Raw genomic sequence first — 12,092 nt, forward strand, 5'->3', positions numbered from 1 at the left:
TGTGTTCCACCCCGGATGCTGTCACATAAACCAAATCTTTTTTCAGCCCCCAACAGGTGGGATGGAGCCAAACAGTCCTCTAGTTACCTTGTACCGTACGGTCCACAACCCTGTATTAATTCAGGAAGAATGTCTCCTTTCTATCCCAATTCCTAAGATACTGCTGTCAGAAGAGTACTTTTATCTCTGTCTAGAAATCAGTTTGGTTTGGTGAGTAAAAGAGATTATTGACACAGTCCAGCTTAGACCACCAGCTAAGCAGAACAATTTTGGGAGGCAAACCAAGGTGTCTGCTTGGTAAGGCAAAGCTGTTTCTAAGTTTTCTTTGCACAGTTTTATAATATGGAAAACTGATGAAGTAACCCTCCAAGTCCTGCTCTGTGGTGGTGGAGGCAGCAGTTGTAGTCAGAGCTGCCCGCTGCTCTGAGACACACCTGGAGGGCACAGTAGAGTTATAAGCTGCTGATAAAGCTAAGAAATCATTTTTCCAGGTTGAAAAGAAAAGGTCCCTCTGAAGTTTCTGAGCTCGGTCCCCTTAACCTTAGGGAGGAAATGCAAAACCTAAAAGGCGTTACCTCAAGACATCTGATGTAGTTTTAGAGTCAAGGGGGTGAGGAACTCGCTGAGAATTTCTGGCAGGTAGGAGCTCATCTGTCTGCGCCACAGAGATATGGTGATGTAATGAGGCCTGCATAAAGGAAAAAAGCACAAATTAACTCTTCGCAAAGCAAGTTCTTCTAACGACTCACAGTGAACAAATGAATGGTCTCAGGACAGCACGCAAAGTTGGCAGTTCTTTGTGGAACCCACCATGACCATGCCTATTTCCAAGTTCCATAATGATCACATCTTTTAATAAACTGACTTCTCTTTGTGACTAGAATCCATGATCTTTAAAAAACAATGTTGAATTCTGTTCTTAATTTTAGTCGGGGAAGAAGCAATGAGGGGGAACACTTGGGATGTCTCAGTGGTTCTTTTGGTATTTCAGTAACAAACCGTTCTCATTCTTCAGGCTCTCCCAGTAGCAGACCCATCGCAGAGTACCGCAGAGGCGGGGAGCCCAACCAGAACGCTTAGCGCAGCCTTCGTCCTGCTCTCTGCTGTTACACGCTCTCAGTCTGCCTCATCTTTCTGCTGGAGCGAGGCTCGTGCGTTGGTTTATACAGGAGCAGGAAAGGGATTTAATATTGATCATGTGCTGGCGGTAGAGCAATCACGTAAGCCTTTCAAGTGGGAAGCCTAATATGCCACGCAGCCTGCCGAGGCAAAACCTCTAATTTATACTCCGCCAATTACAGCACACACATTAGAGGTGAAATACTTTAGCTTAAAAATACTTAATCCAAATCAGACAAAGATGACTTGAATCTGTATGCCTCACATGCCATACAAGTTTCCTAATTGCAGCGCTGTGCAGCATAAAGGAGACAGCACCACCTGCTCGCTGAACAGTGAACAAGTTACTGCATGAATTCAGCCCCTTGCTTTTATTAAAAATTGGCCATACCAAAACAGTACGTTCCAAGTCAAATTAAACATTTAATTCAGCCTGGATCTGAGAGAGCAATTGTGTTGGGCTGGGGGGTGGTGGTGTAGGGAGGGGGGGTGGCTCAATGTAGGGAAGGGTGGTGGCTCCTCCTCTCTAGTACAAATCTAGCATAAGCTTACAGAGGGAATTCATAAATTTGCCTGGAGCTCTGCTGACTATGTTTTTCCTGCTGGAACTGAAACAGTCTTTGGATTACTCATTCACAAGAGAAAGGGAGTTTTAAGTTTAGCATAAAACTTCATCTCTAGGACCTGAAACATGTTAACTCATTTTTCATATTATTTTGAGATCTCCACTCTAGGTTTAAAGAAAAGCACATCCTGCAGGGAAATCTATCCATGAACAAGGTTCAGTGCTTTGCTGGTGGAGGTGCTGTACTGTAAAGCCTGCCCTGCTGACTGCAAGTCATTGTTAACATTGGTCCTGAAATTGCTTTTTTTGTGTGAAGGAAGAATTGAGAAATACTGAACATCTTGACTCTGATAATTGCCTGATAGACATGGATGAGAGAATTTAGCTAAGAGACTTGGAAAAATGTTTAGTATTTGTTAAGTAAGCTGGGAATGGATAAAGTAAGTGGTACTGTCTTTATTATTCTATATGTTGTTTGCTTGAATAGTTATATGACGCTATTCCAGGCAGATTTTTCACCTTCTTTCCATGCTCGCTAGTTCACATTTTTTTGATTCATTCAAATAAGCCGCATGACATTCTGCAGGGATCAGTGAATCTCTAGCGGTCGAACCAATTCTGCTGTATACATCACGCAAGCACTTGCGATTCTGGAATGGAAGGTACCAGGTTCACTGGCACTACAGACTCCACTGTGCAACTTTTACAACTAGGGAAGTAGAAATGGACAGCAAATGCTCTCTCTGGAGGTGCTACTCTCCATTCTAACTTTTAATCTATGTGTCATAACTGGATTGCGGTACAATAGAAGGTATGTCCCTCCTGCCTTAGGCTGACTGGAAATTAAAACCGGCACACTTCTGTAATACCCGATACAGCTTTGACAACTCTCTATTTAGAAGCTGCCACACTATTCCATTTTCAGGTAAGGGCTTTAGGAAGAGAGAATTAAGTTTTACTAGCTAGCTATCTTCAGTAAATTTAAACCTAAAATTGTATTCCCATTTCCAGTCCTGTCACAGTCCTGGTAACGTGCAAAGCCAACATTTTCAAAGAAAATTCATAGGCTATAAATACAATTATTCTCATTCCCCTGCAAAAGGATACCAAGACAGACCTTCAGGAAGAGGGGACACTGGTTTTGTGCCTGAGGACAGGATGACCAGAACCACTGCGGAAGATTCTCAGCTTTGGCAGTTGATACGAAGTATCCAAGAGCAAGAGGTTGCTGCTTCAGTTCTTCAGGGGCTTCTCTGGAAAGGAGACGTTCCCCTTGGCTCTGAAAGAAGGGTTGAAAAGGCAGGCTTGTTGTTTTATGTCATTACATCCCACTCCAATAACATTAACTTTGTTTACTAATTACTCAGTCTTTAATCCAGTTCTGTCTTGTTATTAATGAGCTGTGCTTTAGTCATTCATCAGTCTTAGTCGAAGTTGTCCACTCTCTCCCTTTTTCCCCTGTAGTTGGGTTCTCCAGGCTTATGTTCCAGAATCACTTTAGATTCCCAAACAGCAACATTAACCTCCTAAACTGACCTGAGTCCACGTGGAATTTGATGTCACAGAGTGACTTAGAGGTACTGGACTGTGGCTGTGGATCTGAACAGCTTCTCACGTGCATGCAGAGAGTAGACCGGTGTTGAATTTAAGTTTTTAAAGCCTCATAGGCTTTCCCAATACATTTCAAAAACAGCAGTTGGCACTGCAGATCTTCCTGACTTCAGCTAGCAGAAGGATGTGTTTACACACTCAAATATGGAAGAACAGAGAGTATCTGCTTCTTTATAAACTCGGTCTGCTTGCTTTTTCAGTTAGTTATGTTCATAGCTTAGAAAAAAATGCTAGGCTTGTTATTCCTTGCTATGGACACTTGGACAGAAGATATTGTGCTTTGTATTTGTACTACCAAGCAGAGGTGAAGTGTGGGGAAAAATAAACTGCTTCTCCATTTATTTCAGTTATTCATTTATTTGTATACTGTATTTTTGCAGTATTGGTTACTCATATTTGGAAGGGAGTTATTTGGAGAGGAGAGAGTTAAACAACAAGAGCAGCTGTAAAACTAATTTCACCAGACTTTGAGTTGCTGCCTGTCAGCATGGATGTCTGTGATTTTACTTCTGTAGAGTAAAACCTAGATGAACCTTCCGTACCCGAGGCTGTTGGATGGGAACGCTTGGTGAGAGCTTGCTTACCTCATCCTGTGTGTGTGGATACATATCCTTATCTAGCATGAACCACGCTTCCAAACCTACAAAGGTCTCCTTAGGTATCAGAAAGGGTGACTGCCATTCCATTCTAGAGTACGTTCCTATTTTAAAGGCATTTGGCTTTTTTTGGAAACACCCTTTATTATTTTGCTTTTACTTTCATTTCATAGAGGAAAAACCCAAAAGATGCCTGCAAAGTATTTTAGCTTGCAACTTATCCTAGAAGAACTGGGATAGCAGATCATTTAATCTGTAAACATCTTTTAAGTCAACAGGTTAAAAAAAAAAAAAATTTACTGCACAGAAACTGGCTTAATCACAAAGCCTTCACTGCTAGTCCTTCAAGCAGGTCTTTCTTCAACAGTAATATCTTGATTGGGAATCAAAGAAAGTTAAACACTCCCTAAAGCTTGGAGAAAGCTGCAGCCTAACAGGAAACCTTGAAACTGGCTGCTGAGCAATCAGGACTTAGACTGCTAAACTGCAGCAATCAATTACGGGTTACATGGACGAAGGCTTGACCTTCCCCGACCCACAAGGTAATGATCACACGCTGTTGCTTTTCTAAAACCAAAAATTACACATCAATTACTAGGCCCTTGTTAATGGTTAAACTGAATTACTATGACAGGTCCATCTAGAAATGGCTTGTCCAGGTTTCTAAGCTCTTTGGTCATTAACCTTTCAGTGCTGTTCTTAAGCCACTTGGATGGAGTTCCATTGAGAATAAGTATTGTAAACGCATTTCAAAAAGTGGTACAGAATAGAGATTGTTGCATGAGCTAAATGAGAGAGAGAAATCGTAATGAGTGATGAGCTGTGATTTATGGCTGGAGGGTTTAGTAACGGAACTTAAAACTTTTAATTTGCCCACATACCAGTTTGTAATAACCAAGTGACAGTAATGTGCAATTACTTAGCTTTTGAAAAGTGGGTTGGAGTATTAACATAAGGTAAGGTGGTTGTGTACCGAGATCACAAAATACAGTATTAGCATTTTTATGGCTGACGCAGAAGGAATTTTTCACTTGCAGACTGTATTAAGCTGGCCATTGAAGCATTTTTGCAGAGCTTGCAAGGAAAATACGGGCAGGACTTTTTTCCTTCCAGGCAGTGAAATGAACACCATTTAGTTAGTCATCTTCAGGGAGTGAGAACTCCTTCCTTAAGATATCTTATTTACATTTAGAAAAACGCACCGCTTTGTTACAGATGCTAAAGGAGTCGCATCACTCACGGGCAAATATCCCAGCTGTACACATACCTCCTCTACACATCTATTCTGTACTTCCTTTCATACCAATTTGTAGTTTCTCTTGATGAGACTGTTTAAAGCCACCAGTGACAGTCACAGATCCAGATTCAGTTACTTAAATTATTACAGATCACTAAGCCAGAACTTTTAAATGCATGGGGTTGTCATGTCTTGCATAAAAGTTAGCCTGTTTCTTTAATCAAATACGGTATTATTTAGTAGAGAAGTAATATGCTACTGCTTTAAATGTACTCTTTCTAGAATAGAACTTCTCCACAGGAAATTATGAAGCGTCAAATTTCTAAATACTTCTGATGGAAACCATTTTAAGAGGACAGCTAAGTCTCTTACACAATTAAGTATATGAGTAAAAGAGTTCCATCAAACGTGATTCAAATTATGCTAAAGCTGATTCAAAAAAATCCCCTTTCAATTACCAAAAATAATTTGCATTTTAAGTAATCACTGGTGTTGGAACCAACTTTATAAAAGCCACTTCAAACAAAAATAACTTACAAACACTATGTGCTCTGGGCTAATTTTTCCTAAGGAAACAACATTTGCATAAACATCCAGCACCTGCAGAGTTTCTATGGGCAGGGTTTTATTATTAGGAGAATTATCTCCCTTCTTGCCTCCCCTAGAAATTCATGTGAACAGAGCTGTCATATCTTCCTTTCTCTCAAAGACTTGGCACTTTGTGCTAGGGACAATCCATATGATTTTCCCCCCAAAAATGGATGAGTACAGATTAAACTTGTACAGGGTCATTAGACACAGCTCTGCCACACAAAAATAAAGCTGCTCACTCCTTCTTTCTCTCAGTTCTCTTGTACACTAACAGTTAACTTCAGAGATGTACCCAGGCAAGGCAGAGGCATCTCCCACAATAGTATTTAACCAGCACCTTCAATTCTGACATTGATTTCTGCTTGCTGTTGACCTAATTATCTCGGAGAATCTACAGGAAAAAATTATTTTGTTGGAGGATTTGTGTCATCTTTGTCTTTTCTTTTAAGTAGCACATGCCCTGAAGTGCTACAGCCTTACCCTACTATGCTGGAAGTGAGATCCCACTCCAATGCCAGATGGCGATCCAGGGGAAGGAACTGGGGAGGAATTTGGTGAAGAGTGAAGATTCCCTGTTATTAAAATTCTGATGTCATTGTCCATGTCATCTGGGAATGGGAGGTCAAACATGTCATCTGAAAAGGAAAAGAAGAAAAACAATTTCCAGTGTGCTGTACTCATTTTTGTCAAGGAATTTTTGTAGTTTACTATCATTACCCCCCCTTTTTTTTTTACATACTCTTCAGACAGATGAAAGCAGAGATAAACACTTTACTGTTTAATCGTTCTTTGTACCTTTGACTGCAACCACACAGACTTGAAAAATTTGGCAGACATGGATTAAAATCATGAATTTTAACAATGGTCATAGAGTGAACAAAAATCCTGTCATACCAGCTTAATAAAAATCCAAAGTGAACTTTGTAACAGAAAAAATGACACCTCTCTGCAGTTGGTCACAGAAATCCATTAACAAAATACTTGAAATACATTAAACAAACCTGCGTATGTTACTCCCAGCAGGTGCTGCTCTTCAGGCTTCTAGTGCTACACAGCAGCGCTTGGGGACGCTGGCTCAAACTGTTCTGGGAGCAGCCCGAGCAGCTTCAAGGAAATGGCTCAGACTCACAGTAAGGGCAGCAGGGCCTGCTCCACACTCACACACAGTTACTTCCATGATTATTTCAAATATTGCACCAGCATTTCCTACAATGCAGCTTTTAAGATTCTACTTTCATCTCACAAATTAAATACAGTTGTATTATCGTAACCTGCTGTTTTAATTTGTTTACGTTAATATGCGGGAAGGGCATAAAGATACAGTGAAAACGTGTTTGCGTTCTATGAGAAGTACATTCCATTACTCAGTCATTTCAAACAAGTTATGATACGACCAGTAATTTACATGATGGAGAGCTAAGACATTCTGAATGCAGAGCAAAAAAGTACCAGCATCGCAATATGTTTTATAGGGGTTTTTTCCCCCCTTGCCTAGATTTCTCAGCAGGCAAAGACGTTTAAAACAGTATAATGACACTTAAAGTGCATTTTGGGAGACAGAAAGGGACAGTGGGAGCTGTCTGAATTAACTGGATTAATTGGAATTGCAGCCAAATTTGTACAAAAACACATGGAACCCTCAACAAGTCGCGCATTTCTACATACTATAATAAATAATTTATCTTGAGAAAGAAGAATTTACTCCACATGAAAATGGAAAAGAACGTGTGTGTCGAACTAATTTCACCTGAAGCCCTAGTGTTGAACTAGGCAGTTGGTTGTTTTTCTTCGTCTTCTGAAGAGAAAGACTGGATTGCTGGAGCAATGAATTAATTTAGTTTATTAACTTCTGTCCTACAGCCTCAGTAAACAAAACAGAACTAATGTCATGCTCTGCTTAGCCTCCAAAGCATAAATGAGATGGCTAATAGCATAGGAAGCAGTTTAATCATTAAGTAGAACAGAGTTAAGAAAATTAAATTTAACACCATTTTGGAAAACGCCAGTTCTTGTACCTGATTCTAATTAGCATCTGAAGCACTAAAGGGCAGGTTAATGCAGGTTAAATATTTGTCAGCACAGCGCTCAGTCAGGATTCTGGGGCCTCGAAAGGACAGCTGCTTAAGTATTAAGAGGGGTAACTTCCCTTCTGTGAGGCCCACAGAAATTCCAGGAGGAACAGATCAAAGCAGGCTGTTTCATTAAAAATAGTGGGCCTTTCTTCCTCTCTGTACTGTCACTCCCCTCTTCATAAAATAATTCCATTGTAAATATTTGTAGTCACTCTTTGTTTAAATTATTTTATAATCATTTTTAACAATTTATGGCAAAACAGTTAGGAAAATACTTATTTGATATAAAGTATTAACCAGAGCCTTGCTGACACAAAGTATAGGGTTAAATACGTTTGAAAAAGCACACTGCCAACATAAATTTAATTCTCAGGTTGGTCTGTTTTGCCTATTATTAGAGGACGATTAATACTCTAAACCAAGTACCTCCTTCCTCTCAAGCTTTGCACACAACAGGGCACAAAGCGAACCCCTGCTATAAAACCCAAGCTGGCTTGATCAAGTCACAACAAGAAGAAAAAGCACTTTGTCGTCTGTGCCATTTCACATATTGATTGGTCAGTAGCACTTTCGGAATAAACCGGTGTCATTATCTGAAAACAGACTTCAAAAACCTGTACTGTATTATCCAGTATCTATAAAGTACAGTGTTGTTCTCTTTGAATTAAATGAGGGTGGTATGGGGTCCGTGGGAGAACACGGGATCCGCTCAGTGTTTATTCATGACTGGCACCGCTCTGCTGATGTTCTGAACAGGCCACGGAGCATTCGCAAGTCTTGCACCGCTCACGCTAGGCAGGTGCTTACCATTAGTAGGGCTGAATCCGTCCTCGTTGGGATAATTTGCTGGTGCTACCTGGATAGTAGCAGAGGTTGGGAAAACCAGGATGTGTGTACAAGAGGCATCCTGAGGAGTATTCAGCTGAGATGACTGCAGATTCAGCGCAGTGCTCCGGCCAAACACCGATCCCATAGTGACAGCATCTTCCAGAACAGAAGCAATGGCAGACACGTTAATTTGCAACATCTTCAAAATACACATTCTGTGTTCAATTAATTTCTAATCTGGGGTTGCAAGCTAATAAAAGTGTTTAAAGTTTCTTATCTCAAAAAGAATAAAGTACTAGAAGAGCTTGAAATTAACATCACAAGTTGTAGCTAAGGGTTATCTATGTGAATTCCCACCTTTCCTTTCATTCTGCTGCCCCTTAGTCAAAGATTTACTTGTTAAATGAGCAAGTACCATTTATTTTTGGCACACACATCTGTATAATTATGCAATGTACCCCACTTTGGTGACATGAAAAAAGAATAACCTGCCATCTATTTTCTCAAGTTACAAAAACTCTGCTTTGAAAATTATTCAGCTTGACGAGTAATTTTCAAGCTCTTTTAATTCTGTTCCACGTAGTAATCTTTTATTTCTATACTAAAAAAAACCCGAACAGTAGTTTGTGAGGCTATGTCACCACGTACATTAAAGAGTACGTGCTTACGTAATGCAACAAATAAGTAAAGGGAACCTCAAAATTTAATTTGATCTCAAGTCTGTGGACTGCTGCTTATAATAGAGCTCTGTAAATAACATAAACGCGGGAGAAGGCAAGTGGGTTTTTTCCCTGCATGAGGGCGTCTGTGACATCGCGTTTCAGCTGATGAGAGCCGGTCTCCCTGAACACATGACCCCCCCAAGGAGAAGGCCATCACTTTGACAGTGGCATGCAGCGGTCTTTCCCCTTGGAGCCTACACTCCAGCGTAGCATCTCCTGATGGTATTTTTGGGAATTCTGCTATCTCAACCTAGTTCCTACCACATTTAGCCATGCTAGTCAAGGTCTTATTTTTGGACTCAAAAGCCTCCCCAAATTAATGCACTTATGTGCTAAGTATGATAAAAGAAGTAAACTTTCACTGGCGTTTAAACAGTTGGATAAAATTTACCTGGCATGACAACAAATGACCCCTGTGGCTCCATGGCAACTAAGCAGGCACTGAGGATAGAAGGAGAGTCTGCTGACGAGATGCCACACATGCGGCACACCTCCTTTAGCTGTTTGCTGATTGTCTGCAGGGAACATTCCCCAAGGAGGATACTCCAGTCTGAAATGCATAAACATTATGATAGAACAGAACCAAGCTCTGAAACAGCCAGCACTTGCTTGAAAATAGCAAAATATTAATAACACTTTGCATTTCTTTAACACGGTGCTATCCTGGTCTGCCTCCCCACGTAAACAAGGCAACCTGGGTACTCAAGCAGTTACTGCAGGGTGTTGTATTCTGCAGTAGCTACCTGGTTTTCCCATGAGCTAACTGCATTACTCTGAGAAATAACAGAAGGTGACGTGGTTCTTTAAGAATGAGTCTTCCACTCTACCTGTAAGGTAGAGGAGATGCTTGCCTGATGTGGAACAGGGCAACACACAAGGATTCTTTTTTAAAGACTTATTTTACTAAGTTTTTTATTTACATACAAATCTTTTCCTGAACTGCACTGACTCTTTTTTGAAAAGGATGTCTGTTTTCATCTGAATGCTGCATAACTGGAGTGCTTGAAACGTAAGCAAAGACATACAAATTCACACACTCAACATCGGGGAAATTCTGTTAAACTTTATTATGAGTAAGATACACTAAAATCAATCCAATTTCAGTGGAGGTGCAGATATGCGTTCAAGAAACTACTTTTAGCCATTTAAATGACATTATGTGTCCAAACAGAGGAAGAGAGTTGCTTATTAAATTCTTCATCTGTTTCCTGCCTTCATTCCATTTAACTCCTGTGTGTGTGATGGACACCAAATTCCCCTGCTGGGGCAGGCAATGGCTCTTCTTCCCTGCACGTACTAGAGAAGGCACTTAATTACGGCTTTTTCCCCCCTAGAGTATTTCTTTGTGCTTTCAGACTGAATTGTTATTTATTGTGCACTGGTTTTCAATTTTTTTCCCATCTCATGAAATACAGAATCTGTTACAATGAGCTAACCAGAGGAATTCACATCTCCTTCAGTTATTAATATAAAAGGACAAACGCTCAAGAAGTATCTTTACCCTCCTGCCTCATTTATCTTCATGTTCCAACCCAGGAGATGGGAGAAGACTGAGAGCACCCTCTCAGAATCCCACTTTCTTCCAATTACCAAACAAAACCTGAACAGCAGCCACAGTCATTAGAAACAGAAGATGCCAAACACATGTATTTAAATTAGTCAGAGGAACCACTACTGAAGATAAGCAAGGCGGTCCCAGCCCGTGTTGGATTAAGGCACCTATGCCCAAAACACTGCAGAGCTCCCTTTAGGTTCCCACAGAGCTGTTAGGAACGCTAAATCTTGGGAACTCTTTGCAGGCTGCAGAGTACCTCATTGCTGGGTAACACTGGTTATCAGTTAGTTTTGTATACCACAGAAAAAAAACTAATTTTTTTTTCTTCAGCAACTCTTTTTGCAAAAATATTTTGTTTGTTTAGTTTATATTTAAGTTTAGGAATCAAAATTGAACCCCATTTCTATTTCTGTGACAGGATAACTATGGTTCAGATCTTTTTCTAACACGTGATGAAACCCATCACTTCCACTTGGAAATGCACTCTGCAAATACCAGTTAATCTACACGACATCGACAGGACATGAGGGAGTAATGTGAAGCCCAGTGTGGAAACAAGCAAATTGTTTATGCAAACCAATATAAGAATTAAGTGCCAGGGTAGGATTATCCCTCTCAGTTTCTGGTTTTAAAGGTTCATGATCAATTCTGTAAGTCATTCTGCCTCACACGCTATGGCTGTGTCTTCACTCCAAAGCCACAGGGAGTGGCGGCACTGACATTTCGTACCTTTTAACTCCCCGTGGCCCAGGCGGCCGAGCCTCCCGATTACAACTCTCCAAGGCAGGGATGTCATCTGTACAATACCAATGCACCATTCCCACAGCTTCTGCAGACCGATTTTACGTGCAGACAACTTGCTCCTCCTTGACCTGGAGGTTAAGGAAGGAAAAAAAAAAAAGATAAGAGGAGAATCAAGGACAATATTCCAATTTCTATTCTATATCAATATTTCACTCCTTACCCTCTGTAGAGTTCATGCAGTTCTGTGGAGTGCCTAACTTACCTTTTACTAACAAGAGGCAGACAAAATCTATGTCTGCTTCCAGTACTGTTGTTGCAGTGACATGTGAGAGGTGTCAATACACTGAGCAACACAGCAGTCACTCTTGAAGGTAAGACTCATAGGTAGCGTTTGTATGACAAGAGTAACACAGTGAGTTCTTTCCTCTGCAGTTTGTAAGTTTAACATCATA

The 12,092-nt window shown here is 40.6% G+C and overlaps 1 protein-coding gene across 1 annotated transcript in view; it reads right to left on the reverse strand.

Moving 5' to 3' along the window:
- MED13L (mediator complex subunit 13L) overlaps positions 1-12,092 on the reverse strand; it is a 208,600-nt gene that overhangs the window by 1,251 nt on the left and 195,257 nt on the right. The window contains 6 exon segments of the mRNA XM_035898424.1: positions 576-688; positions 2,802-2,963; positions 6,200-6,354; positions 8,599-8,775; positions 9,733-9,891; positions 11,626-11,768. Coding sequence (XP_035754317.1) covers positions 576-688; positions 2,802-2,963; positions 6,200-6,354; positions 8,599-8,775; positions 9,733-9,891; positions 11,626-11,768 — 909 coding nt within the window.

This window comes from Egretta garzetta, unplaced genomic scaffold, assembly GCF_000687185.1.
Source record: "Egretta garzetta isolate BGI_Z169 unplaced genomic scaffold, ASM68718v1 scaffold7, whole genome shotgun sequence".
Taxonomy (NCBI): Eukaryota; Metazoa; Chordata; class Aves; order Pelecaniformes; family Ardeidae; genus Egretta; species Egretta garzetta.